Here is a 23,947-nt window from a genome sequence, read left to right as displayed (position 1 = left end):
GGCTAGTGCTCTACCGCTTGAGCCATAGCGCCACTTCCGGCTTTTTTCTTTTTGCTTATGTGGTGCTGAGGAATCGAACCCAGGGCCTCAGGCATGCAAGGCAAGCGTTCTACCACTGAGCCACCTTCCCAGCCCCTCTTTGCAACTTTTTTTAAGCTTGATAAGTAGGTAGTCTTCCATTTGTGCCATACTACCCTCTTTTTTGGTTTATTTCTCCTGTTTTTGTTCTGATCTACCTCAGACTGCAATCCTCCTATTTACGGCATCTTGCATGGCTGGCATGGCAGACACACATCTCCATGCTTGGCTTATTGATTGAGAGAGGATCTCACTAACTTCCTCCAATCTCCATCCTTCTCCCAAGTAGCTGGAACTTGACAACTATTTAAAGTTATGAAGGAAATATTTAAAATGTCACCTTAAAAATGTGAGAGGGATAGATGCATGTTTCCAAAAAATTATTTTAGGAAATTTTGGAGCAAAAAAATAAAAAGAAGATCTGTGACAGGGTACTTTTGGGCAAACAGCCTTTTCTAGTCGACTGATTAACTGTGTACATGTTTTCTAGTTACACAGTCTAGGTTGAACTTATGTTCTTTTCCCATTGTGTGCGTGTGTGTGTGTGTGTGTGTGTGTGTGTGTGTGTTTTAATTGAAGTATAATTTTCACATGGAAGTCCACATTTTCACAAACTGAACACACACATACCCAAGATAACAGAACACCAGAATCCCTACAAGACCCTTCATGCTCTGGAAAGTTTTTTTTTTTTGGTCAGTCGTGGGGCTTGAACTCTGGGCTTGGGCGCTGTCCCTCAGCTTTTCAGTTCAAGGCAAGCACTCTACCGCTTGAGCTACAGCACCACTTGGAAAGTTCTTTTTCTGATACTGATCCCCCATCTCTAACAAGTGGATAATAATGCTGAACCCCTTGGAATCACTGCAAAGCAGTCAGGATGGTGCCTCACAGGATCCTGTGTAATTGTCAACTTTTGTCACAATTCCTTGTGGCCACCAAGCCATCATCTCTGCTTTCCTTTACCCTAGCCTGCCTAGTATCCCAAGGGAGCTCCCAACAGGCTGTGTATGGTAAAGGGGACAGCCATACCCAGCTTTTAGCAAGAGGTGCTTGTAGACGGCTACAGCATACTCATGGATCCAACAACCATCAGAAAAGTCTCACAGCCAGCCCAATGTGAAATATCCAGACTTTATTAGCTGTGTCACTGCCCTCAAGATACCCAGAAATTGTCATGGAACTACCAGGGGTGGAGGGGCTAAGGACTGAAGCTGCGTCCTCCCTTGTCCACCATGGACACCTACCATCAAGTTGTGTTGGTGGAGAAAGATCTAGCCAACCCTGGGACTTCACATTGGGTATTGAGGCAGTGGCTGGTTCAGAGCTAGGAGTCCCCTGCCCTGAACAACTCTCATAAGGAAGACAGAAAGCCTCTTCTTTCTTCATTCGCCTCTCCATCCTCAGCTCTCTGACTCTTAGCCAGGCTTGTTGTCTACAAGGAACCCAGAAAAGGCTGGGCAAGGTCCTGTGCTTCTTCACCTGAGCTATTCTGGGTCACCTGGCTCTGTAATTACTCTAGGAAAAATGTGTTTTGGAAACCCATTTTGGGAGCTGCCTCTCTCAAGATCATTACTTCTAATAGCTTTTATCTTGGGGTCCAGTAGCCCTAACTCCTAGTTAAGCCCGGATCTGAGCCATGTCTCTGGAACTCCAACTGTTTGGGAACAGAGCCAAGATGTTCAGGGAGGGAAGGAAAGCGGGGACCATAGATGAATCCTTGTACTTCTGGGGTACACAGGGGTGGGGCCAGGGGTGACAAAATCTCCTCAGGCAGCTCCTGATCTGAGGATGAGGTCAGAGTTTTGTCCTTTGCCACAGCCAGATGAGGTGTACCAGGGGAGGAATTTCTGTGCTTCAGCCTCCATTTGTCCAAATCACCATAGCTTCCGGTCTGGGAGAGGTAAGAAGAAGGAGGCACCATTGTGTGAAGAGTCCCCAGGCCAGGTTAGGAGTTAAACTACCCCAACCACAGGGAGGAAACAGCGAAGAGCTCTGCTTACTCTTCCCACACCTCAAGGCCTGTTGCCCTTCATCCAGCTGTGAGATCTGTCATGCAAATCAGAGCACTGCCGCTAGGCTACCCTAATATCCTGACTCAGACCATAAAGGAGAACAGCAGAAGCAAAATAGCCACAGAGGCTCTGAGCCTGATGCCACATTGAGACGAAATTACAGCAGTGGGGATGGGAGCTGGGAGAAGGGAATGAAGCAGCTGCTCCTAGGGAAGGCCCTGAGCACCCTCTCACCTCTCACCTGTACAAGAGGCAGATGGTCTGAAGGCCACCCAGGCCCTGGACTCTGAGTTGCAGAAGCTTTAGGAAACAAGACCATGTCACTGGAGGCAGGGGCTCTCAGGACATAGCTGGTATGGCCCTTTGACATGGGCTGCTGAAGCAGCTGCAGGATGCGGCTGAGATCTGAGGACATGCGGGACTCCAGCCTGCCAGACAGAAGCCCCCCAGTCCCCCGCCATGGTCAGCATTAGGGTTCTAAAAGCAGCTCAGGTTTTGAGGGCAGCTCTCAACTTGGTAACCTGTCCAAATTCCCCCCTTAGCACATTCCTAACTCTGATGACAGTGACCAGGCTAACTAACTGTGCCCATTTCATGAAATAGCAAACCGAAGCTCAGAGCTGTTAAGTAGCTTGCCCATGTCCTAGCTGTCCTAGGACTGTCCTGCTCACCACCCCTCACTCTGCCTCCACAGTCCGGGCACACCCCCTTTCCAAAGCTCCATGAATTTTGTTTCTACATATGGATGTGTCTCTTCCCCAAGAAGCTTCCTTGGTCCTAGCTACTCAGGAGGTTAAGATTTGAGAATCACAAATTGAAGCTAGCTCAGGCAGGAAAGTCTGTGAAACTCTTCTTTCCAATTAACCACAAGAAGCTGAAGTGAAGCTGTAGCTTAAGTGGTAGAGCGCTAGCCTTGAGCACAAAAGCTCAGGGACAGTGCCCAGAGTTCAAGGATTGCGGGGGAGGGAGACTTCCTTGGCACCTTTTAGACCTTTCTGGGGGAAGCCATCCAAGGAATTACCTTTATTGACATACATAAGGGAAACACATGCTAAATGGTCCTTCCCCTCAAATACCCATTCAGCACCCAGGGGTGCCCCTGAACTATCAAGAGGGGCACCCACATCAAGCCTGCTGCTAGGTTGATCCTTTGCAGCTTGCTCCAAGGGGACAGGGGAGTTACCCACCTGTTCATCTGGGCCTGGAGCTGCTCTATCCTGGAGCCTAGTTCCCGAGGCCAGCAGTCTGGGTCCCGCTGCAAGTTTGGAGGGCTTGGGGGTATTTGTTGCAGCAATTCAGGCCAGAGGCCAGATGCATCTGAAATACTCAAGGAAGGAGCTGCACCTGCAGAGGGAAGGGTACACCTCTGCTCCATCTAGCTAGGTCTACAGCCTGTGTTCTCTCTCCCTTCCTGCCTTAGGAACACAATGTGAAGAAATGGCTTTCCTTATCTGGGTCCCCTGGAGCAAAAGTTCCTGCCCCTGTGATGGTCTGGCTTTTCAGGAATCAGAAAAATGGTAGCCCTGTTTCAGAATTTGGGGCTGTATCTTTCAAGGGAAGTTTTGGGGGCTAGAAAGTTCTAAGCATGGATTTATTGCCCAGAGATCTGAAACCTGAGGGGTCTCCAGGTGCCTTGCTTTGGAACCTCATGGGTCTGGCCAGTTCCCACCCCTAGGAGTAGTACCTGAGAACCAGCAAATCATCTCTTTGTGGCTCAGAGGACACAGATCATTAGGTCACAGAAGGGGGACAATAGACTGGATTCTCCCTGGCCACGGAAGGGCTGGAAAGGTCTCTCGGAATGGGAGGCAACATGGAGAGAACTCAGAGGGACAGGAGTTCTGGGCAGGGGCTAGTTGTGCTCACCTGATTGGGTGTCATTGAGGAAGAAGCCTTGATGGTCTTGATTCCCTGGGACCTGTCGGGGTGATGACTGGAGACCCCCATCTGCCTTGTGGGGAACAAGATCAGTAACAAGGACCAAAGCTGGGACAGGGCCTCTTTGTTCCTCCTTGTCCCCACTCCTGCCCTGTGGCCCTTGTGGCAACAAGTAATAATAGGTAGCTGGCCACACCAATGAAATTCTGGACAGCTTCCTACAGGTTGTCCCCTAAGAGGGGGTCTGGCAATGGAAGAGGTTTAGAAACAAAAGTCTTGCACTGTGTGACTGTGTGGAGACTTCTACCAAGGTATTCGGAGAGGTGCTGTGAGCAGTAAGATTTGTGGGTAAAATGACAGAAGAGCTGCTCTTCCAGCACCTTCTTTTGCAAATGTTTTAGTGCTGGGCCAGAGGGAAGTCTCCTCTGGGGATACTGGGTCTGAAATCTCCAATCCACTCCTATGATGCTCTCAGCTGTATCCTTGGCTGTTTTCCCTTCCCCCTGGTCCCCACAGGGCACCATGAGATTTGAAGGGCACCTTAGGTTACAGTTAACCCAGGCCATGGAAACCACATCCTTCCTGCCCTGATGTCCAACCACTGAGCTCTTGGGCCATCTGATAGCTCCCAGTAGCTAAGCCAACAAAGCAGAGTGCTTATTGGATGTCTTCTGTGAAGTTGGGTGGGGAAGGAAGAGCAGAAGAGGGGACAATGTGGAAAGGGTCATCACAGCAAGGAAATCTACTCTCCAGAAACTGGTCACTAGTCTGGGCCACCAGAATCCTCCTTCTGAGGCTGAAGAGAAGAGGCAACAGGGAAAGGCAGGGCCAAGGCTCAGTGCCTGGCCTTAGCCACTCTACTCCTGATAGGCAATCTTCTTCCTTCTCTCCATTAGCTGACTGTAGACTCTTACAATCCCTCTGGACATCCTTGGAGCCCCTGCCCAAGCTAGAGCTACTCAGAAATTGGGTCTCTCTTGTATACTCTTGTGAGTCCTTTGTATATTTAAGTGAGTGGCTTTTTATTTCTCCTGAGGTGCTATGATTCTCTCCACTGAGTGATAAGCTTGAGAGGAGAGTGCATTTTGTCTCTTCTTCACCCTCCAATGCCAGACTCCAGGAGTCTTTATTATGCAGACATCTTCCTTTTCAGTTTGGTGCAAAGTGATAAGAAAGTTTAAGCTTTGGAATTGGATGGGTTTGAACTCATATTTTGGCTCTGACATTTACTAGCTGTATGACTTTGGCCAAAATTTATTTGTCCACTGTAACCCTCAGTTTCCTCATCTTATACATAGAGATAGTAATACTATATGCAAGGACAAAACTAAAGAAGATAATGTAAAAATGCTTGGTAGGCAGCACATAGTGACTGCTCAATAAATGGCAGCCATTGTTGTAGCAGTGTTATGTTGGCCATGGTAGGCACAGAAATCCTGACAAAGGATGTGGGATAGGTAGTAGTCAAATGAGTCCTTAGGCTAAGCAGGCCAAGCCCTTAGCTGGCTGTCTGGGTATCATCCATCACTAGCTGTCTAGAGCCTTCCCCCCACCTCAGTCCATAGGCCCAGACTCACGTCCCGCAGGTTGAAGGTGACCTCTAGCTTACTCCAGAAGCTGTCTGCAAAGGCAGGATACATGTCCAATACCTCCAGCAGGTCTGTCCGCTGGATCTTGTGTAGGTCACAGTAGGTCAGGGCTCTCACATCAGCACTGGACTTGCCTGGCCGGGCGTGGAGGCTAACGGGTTCTCCAAAGATGTCATTCTTACCTGCCAATCAGAGAAGAGGCGGTCCTACCAAGCTCCCTTATAGGGAGCCATTGCCTTTCCCCTATATCACTGATCCTGCTGGGTCAGGGGTTAGGTTTAGGGTCTGGAGACAGAGCTGGATGTTTTGGCTGTCCAGGGGAGGACAACAAGGAGGTGTATTTCCCCTGTCCATTGAGCTCCACAGGCATCTCCACAGAGCCACTTCTGTCCTGAATATGTGGGTTCTCTTGCTGCCTCCACATTTCTTAGAGCTCCATCCCCCTGAATCTCCCTCTTCTGTCAATGCTCTCACTCCTGCCCAGGAAGCAGTGGGCAGTGAGGAATACTACAGGCACTTGCTCAATCTCGTCCTGCTTTTCTTGACCTGCTGGTGATATGGAGGAGGGTATAAGGAACCAAGGCCAGGCCCCACATTTCTGTTTTCCTGCTCCCTATTAAAGCCCCTAGAAGTCACTGCCTATGTTTAGCCCCAGCACCTTCATCTCTAAAATGGGTGCAACCATGTCTCCTTGCTTGCCCTATTGGGCCATAGATTGATGCTCAAGAAAGTACATGAGTCACCAGGTGCTGGTGGCTCATGCTTGTAATCCTAACTACTCAGGAGGCTGAGATCTGAGAATCACAGTTCAAAGCCAGCCCAAGCAGGAAAGTCTATGAGACTCTTATCTCCAATTAACCACCAGAAAACTGGAAGTGGTGCTGTGGCTCAAGTGGTAGAGTGCTTGCCTTGAGCTGAATTGCTCAGGAACAGCACCCAAGCCCAGAGTTCAAGCCCCACAACCACCACCACCACCAACAAAAGTGCACGAGGCATTGGGTTCAACCCCCAGTGTGGCAAAAGAAAAGGGAGGAAATAAAGAGGAAAGTACTCTGAAAAGCCAGAGATGTTAGAACCAGATAATACAAGGTACTGGGAGGGATGGAGGCCATCAAGTGGACATGGGGTGAACATTCAGGGTAGCTGGCAAGGGTGTTGAGCCTCCTTGGTGCCAGGTACCACACCGGTCACATGAACATACAAACATGAACAAGAGGCTGTCTCTTCTACAAGGAGCCCCTCAATTGAGCCTGTCCCACAAGACAGGCACATAAGTGGCCAAGAAATTTATAGAATGATCCATGAGGCCTCAGAACAAGGGAAGCCCATGGAGGAGGGAGGGGCTCCTTCTACCAGTGGAGGTTAGCATAGAGAGGTGTTTACAGAGGAAGTGAACTTCTGAGAGAACCAAAGAGAACTGGGCCCCCAGAAGAAAGATGATCAGGGCAGAAGAACCAGCATGTGGTCAGAACTACATAGTCCAGTGTAGAGCAGGGAGGGCAGCTCAGGAGTGAGGTAGACTCCCAGAAAGTCTGACCCACCCAACCTGACAACATCACGCATAGTGCTAATAGTTTAGCACACAACATAAGGATGGATGGAGACCAAAAGAAGAGGATCTTAGGGCACCTGCAGAGGATGGGACTGAAGGTTAGAGAGAGGACTGGCCAGAGCCATACATGAAATGCTAAAGCTTGAAATCTGGGCATTGTGATAATGTGCTAGTCTTCAAGAAGGTGGATGAAAGGTTAAGATCTAAATGTCTATTTCCACCCAGGCCATAATGAAAAGATTTCATGTCTCTAACTGAAAGTTAAATTAGACTAGCTTCTTAATTATTAATAATGATTATCCCTTCCATGTTGGTGGCATTAGTAAGACAGGCTAGGAGTAAGGGAAGGCCTCAGAGAGAAATCCACAAGATCTTTGAGCTTAGCTTGGAGAAATGACTGGAGTCTCTCAGACAGGTGCAGGGAGGGCACTGGAAACAGACTGGTAGTATGTTCAAGGCAAGGAGAAGGTGGGACATAGTGGATTTAGAAATTGAGTAGTTGTATGGCTGGAGCACAAAGCTCCTGGGAGAGGGTTCCAGGACTCAGGGTAGCTGTATTAGCTAGAATGGACATGCCATACACAAGTGTTTACATTTGTCCCACTGCCTATAAGGAGCATCAAAAGATTTTGAGCAGGACAGGAGTGTATGCAGCTAGGTAATGTGTATCTCAGGTAACTGGTAAGAAGTATTACAATGGGCCGGGCGCTGGTGGCTCACGCCTGTAATCCTAGCTACTCAGGAGGCTGAGATCTGAGGATCGCAGTTCAAAGCCAGCCCGGGCAAGAAAGACCATGAGACTCCTATCTCCAATAAACCACCAGAAAACCGGAAGTGGCGCTGTAGCTCAAGTGGTAGAGCGCTCGCCTTGAGCTGAAGAGCTGAGGGACAGCGCCCAGGCCCAGAGTTCAAGCCCCACGACCGACAAAAAAAAAAAAAAAAAGAAGTATTACAATGGGGTAGAAGAGATAAAAGGCCTTGGGAAAAATACTCCTGACACCTGCCCAGGAAGAAAGAATGAGGATCAGATCCAGGGAAGGGTAAAGAGACTGATATGAGAGAAGTGTTAACAAGGACTTAAAGTGATCTTGGCTCCCTGGATGGTGGGTAGAAGACAGGAAGGGAGGAAAGTCTCCTGGTTGATTTTAGGCCAGGTGATGGGTAAATGGTTCACAGTTTTTAAGGGCAAGCAATGGTTTCAAGTTGGGAGAGGTTGAGTTTAGTCTGCTTCTGTAATATTAAGGTGGATATCAGACAAGGAAAGAATGGAATGCTTTTCTTTTCTTTTCTTTTTCTTTTTCTTTTGTTTGTCGGTCGTGGGGCTTGAACTCTGGGCTTGAGCGCTGTCCCTGAATGGTTCACAGTTTTTAAGGGCAAGCAATGGTTTCAAGTTGGGAGAGGTTGAGTTTAGTCTGCTTCTGTAATATTAAGGTGGATATCAGACAAGGAAAGAATGGAATGCTTTTCTTTTCTTTTCTTTTTCTTTTTGTTTGTCGGTCGTGGGGCTTGAACTCTGGGCTTGAGCGCTGTCCCTGAGCTCTTCAGCTCAAGGTGAGCGCTCTATCACTTGAGCCATAATGCCACTTCCCATTTTCTGGTGGTTTATTGGAGATAAGAGTCTCAGGGACTTTTCTGCCCAGGCTGCTTTGAACCACGATCCTCAGATCTCAGCCTCTTGAGTAGCTAGGATTACAGGCTTGAGCCACGGATACCGGACTGCTTTTCTTTTTTATTCTGTTCCTTTCTCTTTCCTTCCTTTCCCTTCACTCCTTTTTTTCTCTTTTCTTCTCTTTTTTATCCCTTTATTTTTATTTTTATTGTAGTACTGAAGTTTGAACTCAGGATGTTCCTCTTGAGCCATGCCCATAGCCTTGGAATGAGATTTCAGACTAAGGAGTGATTAAAGCTGGAACAGGAATCTATCCTGTGGCACAGGTGGAAACTGAGGACCTGGGAACAAGGAGCTGGTGGGTGACTGGCACTAGGTGACCACCAACTGAGAGTAGGCTGGAGGGGTTGGAGGAGAACTAGGTCATTAGATGGGAGACTGGAGGTCAAGGCAAAGCCACAGGAAAAGAAGAATGAGGGAAAATGTGGGTAGGGGAGGGATGGGTTAGCTTGTTGAAAGGAGTGACAGTGACCAACATATATTGTGTTCAAAAACTGCTCTGTTTAGTAGCAACTCCTTTGCACAACTACTTCTAGATAATAGTACAAAATAAAACATTAAAAAAATAAAGTCACAGGGAGATGAGGCTGGAGGAGAGGATCCTGTGATACTCGGGTAGAGTGACTCGCCCAAGGTCACACCACAGGTAACTGGCAGAGGATGTTCAAGATGAAAAGTGTGTCCTCTGTGCAGTTCTTATAGCCTTCCCTCAAAGCATCCAGCTGTGCCTGCAGCTGCACAGGATGAGGCTCTCTAACCAAGGTAGACCTTTGGCTTGTTACCCTGAATTCTCCAAGGGCAGAAGAAGGTAGGAAGACATATGCTTGGGTTCCTGAGTCTGATCCTGGAAATCCATTTTTGACCACTAACTAGCATGACTTCAACTTCCCTATCAGGAAACAAGATCATGTTAAGGATTCGGTGAGCTGGGTATAAAGCTCTCCAAAACACATACTCCTCTATCTCAGCACATGGCTGGTCAATAACAGGTGCCACCATCCTCACTAGGAAGAAGATGGCCTTGGAAAGGCATCTCTAGCCTTAAATCCCCCAGAACCAAGCCTGGTCCATCCCAACCCCTACCTACCTAGAATGGCCACGACCACGTCGTCTCGCAGGATCTCGATGGAGCCACGGGAGATAAAATAGAGGGTGGAAAGCACATCGCCCAGGTGCACCAGTGTGTCCCCGGGCGGAGCATGCGCGGTCTTGAACTTGACCGCAAGTGCACGCAAACAACCCTTGCTGGCGCCGCGGAAGGCTGGACAGTGCTGCAGCAGCGCACGGTGCAGGTGCAGGCAGATGTCGGCCTGAAGACACTCGGGGAAGCCCTTCAGCACCTGTGGAGAGCGGGAGACACCATGAATCTAGCCAGATGTGACCTAGGCAGGGGCTGGGGATGCCCAATACCTGCAGGACATCATTGCTCCCTCCTGGATTGCCTACCTCACCCCTGTACGCAATCTGGGCTCACCGCATTCATGTCGATGCCATTAGTGTAAGACCAGGCGTGCTGGAAATATTCTTCGAGGCGCTGGCGAAGCGGGTTAGGGATCTGGTGGAAGCGGATGAATTCCTTGACGCGCAGCATCTGCGTGTGGTAGCGAGCGGTGCCAGAGTACAGGCGCTGGATGATGGCGGACACATTGCCGAAGATGCTGGCATACATGAGGGCTGGGGGCGGGGCATGCGGGCTGTGAGCAGCCACACTACTCCTCCAGGCCCCCCCTTTTCCTTAGCAGCCCCCTGGGAAGGGTCCCCTCTGTCCAGGGCAAATCAGAAAGGCCCAGCTCAATGCCTCTCTGCCCCATCTATGCCTTCTGGCATCTGCCCAGGCCTAGACTCCAAACTCCTTCTAGGAAAGAACTAGGACATTTTAGTTTTTAAGTTCAGATTTATTATTGCTTTCAAGGTGTAAAAATATAATGCAAGGGAAAACTTTTGGTTTCTTGTTTTCACCCAATTTTTCTTTTTCTTTTTTTTTTTTTTTTAGTTTTGTTTTTGTTTTTCTGGGCTTTCACATCTTTAAATACTCTGAACATGACAACTTCTATGTAAAATTCCACACAGTCTCTGAGCTTCTTAAGCCTGGTGTCAATGGGGAGCAGGCAGCTCTCTGCAGGGGCTGAGAGCAACACAGCCTGGGAGTCAGCAGCTGGGATTGGAGACTTCCTAACTGTGAGTCCCTTGGCAAGGTAGCACCTTTGGTTCCTGCTCTGGAAACTGGGCTCCTACCAGAATGAACTGTAGGCTTTTGTAAAATGCTGAAGCTTCAAGCCTGTGCTAAGAGCCTAGGTTTAATTCTCTGCTTGTCACCATTTCAAAATTCTTCTTGGTGTGTGTGCGTGCGTGCGTGCGTGCGTGCGTGCGTGTGTGTTTGTGTGTGTGTGTGTGTGTGTGTCCTGGGGCCTAAACTCAGAGCCTGGGTGCGATCCCTGAGCTTTTTTGGTCAAGGCTAGTGCTCTAACATTTGAGTCACAGCTCCACTTCTGGCTTTTTGGTGATTAATTAGAGATAGTAGTCTGAAGGATTTTACTGCTGGCCTTGAACCATGATCTTCAGGTCTCAGCCCCCTGAGTAGCTGGATTACAGGTGTAAACCATAGCACCTGACAAAATTCTTAAATTTTTTTTTATCAAGAACTTTATATTTCCAATTTGTTTTGGGCCCTGCCAATGATAGTCCTGGTGCTTGACCTAGAGTAAGGACTATAAGGACTATAACGGGTATACACATATACTCTGCATGCACCGTTATATGTCTATGTCCAAATTAAAACCAGAATTCCATGGCTAAGACCCATAGCACACATGAGGTTGCACTCACAGCCAATGAGCATGACGCAGATGGAGAAGACCTTTTCAGAGTTGGTGTTGGGTGACACATTGCCAAAGCCCACACTGGTAAGACTGCTGAAGGTGAAGTAGAGGGCGGTGACATACTTGTCCTGTACCGAGGGGCCTGAGGCTGGGTCACTGCCATTATAATGCTTGCCAAGTTGTGCTCCCAGACTATCCAGCCAGCCAATCTTGGGCTCCAGGTAGGGCCTCTCCACATTGCCAATGGCATACCAGATGCAGGCCAGCCAGTGAGCGATAAGTGCAAAGGTGCACATAAGCAGGAAGAGCACAGCTGCCCCGTACTCAGAGTAGCGGTCCAGCTTCCGGGCCACCCGTACCAGCCGCAGCAGCCTCGCTGTCTTCAGTAACCCAATCAATGTGGTGGTCTGAGAGAACAAGGAAAGATCCATAGGGCTAAGGGTCAGCTCTCTAGGGGTATACTAAGGTCCACCCATATTTGTTCACTTCCAGATGGAATCACAGAATCATTCCACAGACATTTATAGGAAGTGCCAGGCACTTGGCTATGGAACATAGTGGGAGCCTAAAGCACAGAGCTGTGTTCTGGTTGTTAAAAGGCAAGCAAAGGGCTGGGAATATGGCTTAGTGGTAGAGTGCTTGCCTGGAATGCATGAAACCCTGGGTATGATTCATCAGTACCATATAAACAGAAAAAGCTGGAAGTGGCACTGTGGCTCAAGTGGTAGAGTGCTAGCCTTGAGCTAAAGAGCTGCGGGACAGCACCCAGGCCCAGAGTTCAAGCCCCAAGACAAAAGAAAGAAAGAAAGAAGGCAAGCAAGCAAGCAAGCAAGAAAGAAAGAAGAAAAAGAAAAGGCAAGTAAGAGGAAAGAAGAGGTTAGTTAAATGTGTGGGAAGTCAAGGGAGGTGACACTTCCTAGAGGAGGTGACACTTGAGTAAATTTTTGAGGATGAGGGTAAGTCTTTGGGCAGAGAAGAGGGGAAAGGGCACTTTCCTGGCACAGAGCAGCATGGGCAGAGGCACAGAGAGGTGCCAAGTGTCAGGATGGTGCAGCACTGAGAAATGCTTAGCCTGGGGCATGGCTCAAGTGGTGAAACTCCATCTGGCTGCTCTGATTGCTGAAGGACACTGCCGGAGGGCACAGAGGTTGGAACATTCATTGTAACAGTGGCAGCAGGTATTGAGAGGACTTCCTCCTTCTAACCCCAGGGTGAGTGGTTTAGAAGGCATGAGGGTACAGCTTGTAGGAAGCAGGGACTATAGGAATGCCCATCTCAGAGAGGGTAGGATTCTGAGGTAGAGAAGGACCTGCTAGCAGGCTACTCTTCTCACTGGGGCTTGCTCAGAGAGATGGGCGGGGGGGGGGGGGGGGCCTGGAGACACAGCCTTAGCTAGTTTCTTTCCAAGGCTGGAAGATGAAAGACATCTGAGCTTCCTCACCCCCACTTCTTCTTTTTTTAACCTCTACCTGCTTCAGAAGAGGTACCCAGTGCCAAGATCTCTCTGTACCAGGGCTATAAGACAGGGAGACCTTGGGGCTGGGACACAGGGACAGCTTGTACCGCAGGCATGAATGGGATTTGCTTACCTCATCAGAGCCAGTGCGGAAGATAAGCAGGTCAAAGGGGATGGCAGCCACCATGTCAATAAGGAACCAGCCCTTAAAGTAGTGGACGGCGATGCGGCGAGGGTGGCTGACCACCTCATCGTTGGTGTTGACATAGGTGGTGCGGAAGTTGATGACAATGTCTACGACAAACATGATGTCCACGATGAGATCTACCACAGTGAGTGGACTGCAGGTGTAGCCACATGCACCGCGCTGTGACTCATCCTGATCACTGAGTAGGAAGGCAGCTGAGTAGGGGGTGAAGACAGCTGTGTAGATGACCAGTAGAAGGATGAGCCAGTCCCACACGGCCTTGAAGGGGCTATAGTGCAAGATGGTCCCACGGTGGATACGTGGTGCCTGTAGTTTATACTCTGGCAGCACATCTGCACCCAGAGACAGGACCTAGGATGGGGATCATGGGCAATCAATGGTGATGGATACTGCTGGTGAGTCAGGTCTGGGAAGGGGGAGGCCTAGGAAGGGAGCCATGGGAGAGGATAGTGACAAAGGATGTAAAGGGCAGAAGGGACAATGGAAAGGCATATGAGGAGATAAGTTCCTAGAGAGACAAATATGTTGGAAGAAAATCAGACAGTGGTTATACATAGAAGGCAGCTCTGTCCCATAGTGACCCCAAGTCTGAAGTTTACCAGCTCCCTCAGAAACAGATCATCCAGGGGTGGGTAGGGCTGGGCCCAGGGTCACCTGTGGAGCATGAAGAGCTTGGATGGAGGAAGTGAGTTTGCTCAGCCATTCCTCTCTGGTGGACTTGAGAGGCTCCCACAGTTTGGAGTTCTTGATAGGAGCAGGTCAAACGCAGGATAGATTTTTTCATGCTGAGGGCCTAGAGCCCTAGACAAGAGAAGGGCCACCTCTCAGAGCGTCCCAGGGCAAGAGCCAAATTTGGGGTATGAGTAACCAACTGGGCCCTTGATAGGTCTTACCACCAGCCCCCCCCCGCCCCAACTGTGTTATACAAGAATTTTTACTTTTGACAGTGCACTGGTGGCTCATAATCCTACCTACTCAAGAGGCTGAGATTGAAGGATCGTGGTTCAAAGTCAGCCCAGGCAGTAAAATCCTTGAGTCTTAGCTCCAATTAACCACCAAAAAGCCAGGAGTGGAGCTATGGTTCAAGTGCCAGTAGAGTGCCAGCTTTGAATGAAAAAGCTAAGGGATAGTGCCTAGGCCCTGAGTTCAAACCTTGGTACTGGCACATACACCTTATTACTTTGGGCAGAGCCCTTCCCTTTTGCCCTAGAACCCAGCCCGATAACTGCCCAGATGTCTAACATGAGAAATCAAAGAGCTGGGGCATCAAGACAGACATAGTTTTAAAGCTAGACCTCCTTGGTTGACTCCCAAGTACAACATTTGCTATTTGTGCCCTCAGGCAGTTTTGTAACCTCCAGTGCCTCACTCCTCCCATCTGCAATATGGGATAACAAAGGACAAAAAACTTGCATGGGATTGCTGTGATTAAATAAGATGCATCTATTTGCTTCTAGACAGGACATGCTGTTTCACACAGTCATTCCTTCTCATCCTCTTGTTCCCTTCATCCTACTTCAGACCCTCCAGCAAGGATGGAGCCTGAGAGACTGACAATCTCTTGATGCCTTGTCCCCAACAGATGACATTGGTTTAAGCAAATCTGTAAAGTTAGGGTTTGACTTTGCAGATCAGATCAGTTATCAGATGAGGTCATAGCAGGGAAGGAGGGAGGGAGGGAAGGAAGGAAGGAAGGAAGGAAGGAAGGAAGGAAGGAAGGAAGGAGGAAAGAAGGGAAGGAGGGAAGAAGGGAAGGAAGGAAGAGAGGGAGAGAGGAAGGGAGGGAGGTAGGGAGGGAGGGAGAGAGATCACCAGAGGAGTCCTGATCTGACACCTAAAACCCCACGTGGGAGACATCTTCCTGCTCAACTTTCAGGCCTCATTCATACTTCATTTCTCCAGGAAGCTCCCTCTCATCTCCAGGATAACAGGTTTTCATCTTGCCTCTGCATAGCAACCCTGACCAAGTGGCTATTCTCCAGTAGGCAGTTAACTCTGAGTCTGCAATCCCTCACCCTGCACAGTCATGTGGGCATCCAAGTTGGGGTTGTTGAACAAGCCCTGGCAGCTTGGTCACTATGCAAAGTGGCAACTTCCACTGCCACCCCCAGGGCATCTGAATCTCTCCCATTCTGCCAGGCTATTCCCTAATTCTGTCTGTGTGGGAGTGTGTGTGTGTGGGGGGGATGTCAGGAAAGGGGGAAGGACTAAGTCTGTTGAGAGAAGAATGTGAAACTCTTCAGGACCCCAGAATGGGAGCCCTCTCCTCACCACACTGAATTCCTTAGTCAGCCACTGCCTCTGAGACAAGATGGCGGTCCTTCTGTGGCAAAGCTTGCCCTACCCAAGGTCACCTGGAGTTCCAGGGTGAGACAGATGATAACCCTCTAGGCCCATCAAGTTCTGTTGAGGTCACATGACTTCTCTGTTATAACAGTCCACCCACACACAAACCTCAGGCACCTCTCTCTACTTAGAGTGGATACAGGCTGGCCAAGAGAGGTTAGGGGGTGAGCATGAAAAGGATCAGGCACCGTGGCATTATCCACACTTATCTATCTTCCAATCTGTAGTTCCCCTATCATGGCACTGCCACCAGCAGCACCAATATTAGAATCCCCTATGTGAACCTGCATTAGGTCACTGGGCCAGGCTGCCTGACTTCAGAGGGCCCAGCCCTGCAGCCTGGACTCCTTTCTTCCCTAAGGTCCTTATGCTCAGTGAGGAACTGAAATGGTCTCCCCTGTACTCAGTTCCAACACTGACTGTGCTTCACATAAAAAGAGGCAGGAGGAAGGGACAGCCCTGGAGAGGCTTCCCATCCCCTTGCTCAGCCTTGCCCTTGGTTCCTCTCCATGACCTGGAGCTTTGTCTCCCTCTTAGACTAGCACTACTTTATGCTGAATGGGTCTTCAGAAAACAGTCAAACTCTTCTGTCCTGAGGCCCAGCAAAGATACAAGGGGAAAATGGGGGAGGGCTTGCCTAAGATCACAAGGTTGAGTCTGTGCCAGGACTCTGATCGCTAGAGTCTCAAGCAGAACACTGCATTTTCCTCTGGACTAATTGGGCCATCTAGTCCCATGAAAAGGTACAGCTGAGACAGAGGACTCAGCCAAGGAGGGGCTGCAGGGGTGAGGTACTCAAGGATGAGTTCCCAGGAAGATGCTTATTAATGCCAACCTTGCCATACCTGTGCTGGGCATGGGGGAGAATCCTATGTCCATCTCAAAGACAAAGGGCAGGAGCAAGGCTGGAGTTTCTCATCTTCTCTCCTGCATCTCCTCCTCTCTGTCTGGTCCTTATCCAGTCTGTACCACTCCTGCCCTGTAATTGGCAGAGCCTTGGGCAGGCCTCCATGATGGCATGCCTGCCTACCTCCCAGCCTACCTCTTAGCATTTCCAGGTCTAGTAGGTGGCATTATTCACAGGCTCTGCTGACCCCAGCCTCGCCTGGCTCCAGGAGCTGAGTCTCAGGGTAAGCCTTCAGATCTAAAGAATTAGACTCCAGCAGGAAGGAGGCCTAAGGCTCAGACCAGACACTAGGGGGCTGGAGCTAACCTTATCTCTCTACTAGCCAAGGCCTTAAGAGTTGCTGAGGACCAGCATCTGGGAGGGGACCCTGGATGCCTAGCACAACCCCATCCCCCCTGCCCTTCAGGCCCTCACCTGGGTGACCTTCTCAGTGACGTTCTGTGTCCGTTCCACCACCTTGTGTGGAGCGATGATCTCAATCTCTGTAGTGGAACCTGAGCGATGTTTCTCCAAGTTGAACTCTACGAAGTTGAGCGTGAACTGTGGGATCTGGCTGACTGTCTTGTATTTTCCCCTTCCAGTGCCAGGTGCCTGTCCACCTGACCTGCCATGAGAGCCCTCTGAAACCAAGGTGCCAGGGTCAGAGCAGCCAGAGCCAGGGCAATGACTGTTCCACTGAATATCCTCAAGTTGCCCCTGCCACCACCCACAGCCTGTCTTGCTCACCGGAGCCCAGGAAGCTGTGGGACAGCAGGCGCTGGGTTAGGCTACGGCTGCTGCTTTTGGCCAGGAGCTGGGCCAGGTCCTCAAAGTTGAGAATGAACATAATAACAGCCCCATCCTCATTCTTCACAGGCACCACATCCACCAGGCAGCGGAAGCTGGAGGCTGAAATCACAGTTAGCAGGGTGGTCACTGAAGTGGTCCCCTCCTGTAGAAGGGTCCCCCTTCTTGGCTAGGAAGCAACTGCATGAAGGTGAAGTCAAGGGCATCCACTCCTGGACAGTGACCAGAGCTATTGGGCAGAGGGTGGATGAGGCTGCCAGCAGGTGCCCCACCCACAGGGCAGAGGTGGAGAGAGGAGCTAAGCTGCTCATTAGGAAATAATGTAGCATCAGGTCCAAGTCCACACTGGGCTCTCAGCTCAGAGCTTAGCTTCGAGGTTTGCTTCTGCTGTAATTAAAGCTGAGCAGATGGGGTAGATTAAGCGGGGGAGGTCAGGTGGAGCATTCCACCCCTGTGTCACTCTGGCTAGCCATGGGCTCAGCTCCCACATTGCCATTCCATAAAGATGCCTACTTCCCTGTTGCTGGAAGGAACTTGTTGGGAGTGTACTAAGTGCTGGGCATGGAGCCAGTTGGCACATTAGGCTTCAGGAGGTCCTTGGAGAACAGACCTCCCCTCCCCCATTCTACAGATGAGAACTGAAGATTCTGAGAAACTCTCACCTGACAGGGGCTTGGGAAAAAGGGAAGGGCCTTGTCTGGGAGGCAGGCATTGGGGTGAGGTCCCAAGATAGAGTCTGGGATGAGAAAGCAGGCAGAATAATGTCCTGGGGGGCCAAAAAGGAAGGAAAAGACCTAGTGGAAGCAACACAGGCCTTTAGTGCCACCCTCTCTGTCCTCCTGGATGGAGATCCAGCTATTGGTCCCTCTGTACCTTTGGCCACTGTCTTGGTCCTCTCCTTGCTCCAGAGTCTCACCACCAGGCCCCACTGGTAGATGGAACGATTCCAGCTCAAATGCTGTACCCCATCAGGGCTCAGTTTGTGGGCAGACACCACTTGTGTGTTGAATATCCCTCAACTCAAACTAGTGGCCAGGTGTCAAGTCAGGTCCATGGGGCAGGATCCTCAGGAATAGTGGCCTTAGGGACCATGCAAATCAGAAGGAGCTGCACTCCCAGAGGGCATGTCTCACCTGTCCCAGGTGTTGTTGACTGAGTAAAGAAAGCATGGGTGTGTAAAAGTGAGGGGATGGAGGTCAGCTGGCAGGAGTATGACAACATTAGGAACCACTAGAATCATGCTTCTCCAGACTTTCTGCTGGTCATTTCCCCTGCCCTTCCTCATGGAATCAGAGCTCGGGTGCAGCTGTGCCTCCCCCGTCCTCCCTCTCACTTTTCTCTGGGGAGCAGGAATATCCCAGATCAGATTCCTGGACTCCCAGGCACCAGGCAGCCATCTGCCAGCTGCTGTCTGGGCCCAGGGGAGACATCTACACCGAGAGGCTGCTTGCCTAGCCTGGGCCACTTCCAGGCTCACAGTGCTACATAGTGACGCTTGTCAGCCTGGGGTAAGGCTGGGCTCCAGCCCCTATGGCTGCCAAAGCTTGGTTTCAAGTGCCTGCACTGAACCATTGATGATATTGTTGGAGAGCTGAGACTAGGAATGGACCAAAGGTCAGCCCATCATAGCAGTAAGGGCTGAGAAGTATGTGTGTATGGGGGGTGGTGCTCATGCATGGCACCCCATGCCCAATCCCATGTTAGCTACCAGACAGGAGGCTATGAGAACTTGGAAGGGTCAAGAGCATCCCTATACACCAGGCTGGCTGTCCTAAGCCATGGATAACATGGCTTTGAGCCCATAGTAAGTAACTGTCTGGCTGAGCAGAAGTTGATGAGTATATTACCCTAGGTTGTGTCTAGGAATGACAGTGTTTCAGTGGCTTTGCCCTGTCCCTGGAGGAAAAGACAGCTTCTGCCTGTTTCTCCTCTATAGGGGCTCCTCCAAGCACCTACCTCTCTGATTAAGAGTAGCAGCATTGTCTGATCCCTGGGGAATGTTCTCTTTCCTGCATGGCTCACATCCAGTCTCCACTCAGTCTCTCCCTTTCATGGCTTTACACATGCTAAGCAAGTACTCAGCCAATTGAGCCACCCCCAAATCTTTATACACACCTCACTTAGCACGGAGCCTTCAGGGAGGAGTAGTACTACAAGTCGCCCCCCAGCTGGCCCTCCTGTCTTTCATAGGTGAACACTTGTGGGGACAGACAGTGGTACCTGACCTCATCTTTGCCCTGTTCTCCTCACCCAATGCTGGGGCTAGAGGCCACTTGTAGTCTATACTGAGGGGTAGGGGACTCTGGTTTGGGCTCATGGAAATAGAGGATCTGACAAAGCTAGGCAGGGCTGAGCATTCTGGCAATGCCCAGTGGGGCAGTGGGTGCTCTCCCTACCTCCCTCTAGACACTCATCAGTTCTAGTCCTGGGACAGAGTCCTTTCCTTCTCTTTTAGGCTCTTGCTTTTCCTAGCAAACACAGGGCTTTAGCTTCTCACAGGTGTCTGAGATCAGTCTCATGGGGGTAATTCTTACTAAGAACTCTGACCTTCAGTATCACCTTATGTAGCTATATAATATGGATATATATGATTATATATATATATATATATATATATATATATATATTAACACAGACCCTCCATTTTGAGTTGGAGCATTTTCACGGATTACCCTTTTAGAGGAAAAGAGGATTATATATTAATCGGATTACAAATTTTTGATGTGTGTTCAGGACCCCTTTCCATCTCCCTGGAGTCAGGGAATGGGGTAAAGTAGAAGCTATTGACCTGAGAAGGGAAGAAATCACCAGAACTGCATGAAGTATGTGGATAGACTTTTTAAAAAGGATAATGTGGTTAATGTGGACCATAAGATGAACAAAAGTCATCAGATCCTTTCTTACCATATCCTTCCCTTTGGGTACTACATGCCAGGAAGCCCCTTTTTTTCCTGAGTTTGAAGCTAATTTCAGGATGGTACAGGTGGTCAAACATTTGGGAAACAGGACAAGGAAGGACTAAAGGTGGGATGGGGGACATTGGAACTCAGGAATCCTTAAACATGTGAATAGCTTTTCATTTTTGCCCGTGTCTAGCCTCCAAGACTAGACTTGCAGTGTACCTTTTAATGACCAGAGGACCTTGGCAGGGTTCTGATAACCCGAATGCTGATCTCAGGGACCAAGGTCTGGATTTAAACTCTGTTTCTTTCCTAAACACTAGTAGGATGCTGAGGGGACCTGGCCCAATCTCTCCAGGAATCTAGGATCAGACCTTCCTTGCTGGGGCTCAGGAGAGCTCCAGGGTCAGAGAGAAGAGCAGAAAGGAAATGCTTTCCCCTCCATTTCCTGCTGTCCCACTCCTGTTCCCCTGAGACCCTTCTCACTCCCCTGACTGTCACCTCCTCCTTGCAATGATACAAAGAGGTGAAGTCACAGCTTTTAAAAATATTCTGACTTCCTTAACCCTGTGAGTACTGCCAAACTAAGACAGATTCTTCCCAGTCCTTTGATTGCTGCCTCTGCTTGTAACACTTCTTACCTGCTATTCCTGGGGGGTGGGCAGGGGAAGTGGGCAGCCAACGGGATAGTCAGGACCTGACCCTGGAAGCCCCTATACACACACACACAAACACATACCACATGCACTTATGTCTCACACACATATACACAGGTCCTTGGAATTTGGTATTTCAGTATCCTTCTGTCTCAACTCAAAGTTACCTGCCCTTTTTCTGTACTTTTGATAGCCATTATGCTGTTTTTGCAGGGGCCTTCTCTTTTCTGGGGATTTCGTCCCCCCAAAGTCTTACTTCTAGGCACAGAGAGATGTGTGGTCCTTTTCTTTCTTTCTTTCTTTCTTTCTTTCTTTCTTTCTTTCTTTCTTTCTTTCTTTCTTTCTTTCTTTCTTTCTTTCCTTTCTTTCTTTCTTTCTTTTTTGGTTGGTCGTGGGGCTTGAACTCTGGGCTTGGGCGCTGTCCCTGTGCTCTTCAGGTCAAGGCAAGCACTCTATCACTTGAGCCACAGTGCCACTTCTTGTTTTCTAGTGGTTTTTATTGGCGATAAGAGCCTCATGGACTTTCTTGCCTGGGCTGGCTTTGAACCTCGATCCTCAGATCTCAGCCTCCTGAGTAGCTAGGATTATGGCATGAGCCACTGGCACCCAGTGTGTGGTCCTATTCTTTAGGGGTAACTTAGAACACACATCTCCAAAAGAAGAGCTCTAGACTTGGGTTTCAGCCCTCAGTTCAAGCAGGGTTCTAGCAGAGAGATTCTGGAAAGTACCTTCAGCATTCATGAAACTAAGGGATTTATCTAAGCTAGTGTTTCCTAAATTTGGCAGGAAATCAGAAATGCTGGAGAGATTTTTTCCAAATACGCCTGATTGGGCTTGTTTCATACCTTCTGAGTCAGAATTTCCCTCTCTAGGGAAGGTGTTTTTGTTTGTTGTTTTTCTTTTTAAATGTGCCCCTGATGCAGAATCAGATTGGGGGCCATTGACTCTGGTGATTTTCAAGGATCTTCAGATTCTGATGCTAGTTCTCCTTCCTTAGATCTGTTGGAGACTTTATGATCCTAGAGGTACAGTACCACAGAGATCTTAAGGGCTGGCATGCTCTTGGCTCTCAGCCTGTGACCTATGCTTACGTTCTGCTTGCCATACATATAGGTGGCAGTAAGAACCATCTGGATGAACCTCTGGTCCCAGAAAACTCCAGAGCTCAATCTTCCCAAAGAACTAGAACTAGTTACCCCTCTTCCCCAGCTAGCAGTCTCTGAGCATTGCCTGATCACAGAGGCCTTGAGGGAGTGACTCCTCCCCTAATCCTCAGAGCAGACGGAGATGAGGGAACGTTAATTTCCGTCTCAGCTGCCTGACAGCTGGGGCTGACAGTGACAGAGTGGATAGCCAGGAGACCAGGGACACAGAAGAAGGATAGTGAAACAGGAGATTCTGCCTCAGGATAGGACCAGTTGTTGGCTCAGCCTGGCTCCCAAACCCTCACAAGGCAAGAACATCCAATCCTCATTGCTTTCCCCTTACTTATGAGGAAACAGGCCAAGAGAGGGGATGGAATTTGTCCAGGCCCTTTGATCCCTACCTCAGCTACCTCCCCAAGGCCACCCTGGCAAAGCCTGCCCTGTAGAACCCCAGGTCTGACTGTGTCTCACCATCTTTGCGGTAGTAGAGGATATCCACCTTACACTCCTCAGCTCCCAGGAGGGCTTGGGCCAGGCGGGATACAGCACTGCTTGGGGTATTGGGGCCTGTGAGGAAGTCGCAGGTGCAAGGCCTCTGCATCACCTCCACTCGGGAGTAGCCAAAGAGTTCGCAGAAGCCGTCATTGCAGTAAATGATGGCGCAGTTCTCCATCTGAGCATTGGCGATCAGGAACTTACGACCTGGGTGGGAAGCAAGAAGTAGAAGATCCTGGCAGCCAGGAATGGGTAGCTGAGAGAGAAAGATGATAGGAACTAATGACAGCAGGGAGGGGGATTTAGATGCAGGAGCAAGGGACCAGAATGAGGGAGGAGGAGGTCAGCTTGGGGGAAGGTGAGGGAAAGTGAGTGGAATTGTGAGAAGTGGGAGAGTCAGGTGTGGGGGTTATTGGAAAAGCAGGGCAGGAAGAGCCGCTGAAGTGGGAATAAGGTCTAAGTCCTCCAGGAAACAGTGAAGAGGGTCAGAACAAAGGACCTCGCCAGGTAAAATCCAGGAAGCTTCTGGAGTCAGAGGGGAATGGTTAGGAAGCGAAAGCTTGGGTTTGGGGCACCAAGAAAACCGTTCTCTGTAGAGGGGTAGGACCCTCATTTCCCGGAGAGAAGAAAGCTTAGAGTAGAAAGTTAGGTGCTCCGGATGTTAGAGAAAAAAAGGGCTTTTGCTTCCAGAATCAGCACCCACCTCCCTTTGCCCCATGAAAAGTTAGTCCTAGGCCCTTGGCCCTCCTACCACCGAACCCGGACTCCAGATCACCCCCTCCCCTACACCCACACACTCACTCTGGCCCTCGAACTTGCGGATGATGGTGTCCAGGTAAGTATTTTGGGGCGCAACGTGGCCCCTGCGAACAGGCATCTTTTGGTGGAGCCCCGTGCCCCTGGCTCTCTGCGTCTGGGTCTGTCCAGGATTCTCGGATGCTTCTGGCTTTGGGGTGGGCGCCGCCCCCGAGGAGGGCCGCGGGCTCCGAGCCCCGCCCGCCCGTCTGCCCGCCTCTGTTCTACCCGGCCGGTGGCTCCCCTCCTCCCCTCCCCGCCCACAGCTCCAGCCGCCTCCTCCCCCTCCGCTCCAGCCCGGGAGCTGTCCGCGCTGCGGTGCTGAAAGAAGAGGCGGGGCGGGGTCCTGGTGCAGGAACCAATGTGGGAGTGGAGGGGCACTGAATTTTAGCAGGCAGCGGGAGGGGGGATCCGAGGTCTAGAATGGAGCTGGGCTTCTTGAGGAGCTTTGGCTTATGTCTTAATAGTGGCCTTAGAACCTTCCTTGGAATCCCTCCTGATACTGAAGGGGAGTTTATCATCCCAGGCGGAAGGAGTTATGAGTGTTTACTGAAGATTTTCCCCAGGGTTTTACTTCTGTGCCTGGCTCTAGCCAGGCTACAGCGCTAGCCCTTTGGACAAGAACCCTCCAGCAGAGCCGTAGGGCTCCTGTGAAT

At 50.0% G+C, this 23,947-nt stretch overlaps 1 protein-coding gene across 1 annotated transcript; it reads right to left on the bottom strand.

Annotated features, from left to right (window-relative positions):
* Positions 1-1,227: 1,227 nt before the first annotated feature.
* On the bottom strand, positions 1,228-23,401 carry Kcnh6 (potassium voltage-gated channel subfamily H member 6). The gene is made up of 13 exons (XM_070026791.1): positions 23,298-23,401; positions 22,473-22,703; positions 17,241-17,402; positions 16,929-17,134; positions 13,187-13,612; positions 11,605-12,004; positions 10,253-10,452; positions 9,866-10,118; positions 5,546-5,739; positions 3,957-4,041; positions 3,278-3,434; positions 2,332-2,518; positions 1,228-1,969 (listed from the first exon to the last, which is right to left on the bottom strand). Exons 1-13 carry the CDS (start codon positions 23,371-23,373, stop codon positions 1,685-1,687), a joined length of 2,862 nt encoding a protein of 953 aa, XP_069882892.1. The 5' UTR covers positions 23,374-23,401; the 3' UTR covers positions 1,228-1,684.
* Between the last annotated feature and the right edge of the window lie 546 nt (positions 23,402-23,947).

The sequence above is a fragment of the Dipodomys merriami genome, unplaced genomic scaffold (genome assembly GCF_024711535.1).
Source record: "Dipodomys merriami isolate MVZ:Mamm:240054 unplaced genomic scaffold, mDipMer1.0.p SCAF_19, whole genome shotgun sequence".
In the NCBI taxonomy this organism is placed as follows: domain Eukaryota; kingdom Metazoa; phylum Chordata; class Mammalia; order Rodentia; family Heteromyidae; genus Dipodomys; species Dipodomys merriami.
This window is presented reverse-complemented; position numbering and strand designations above follow the sequence as displayed.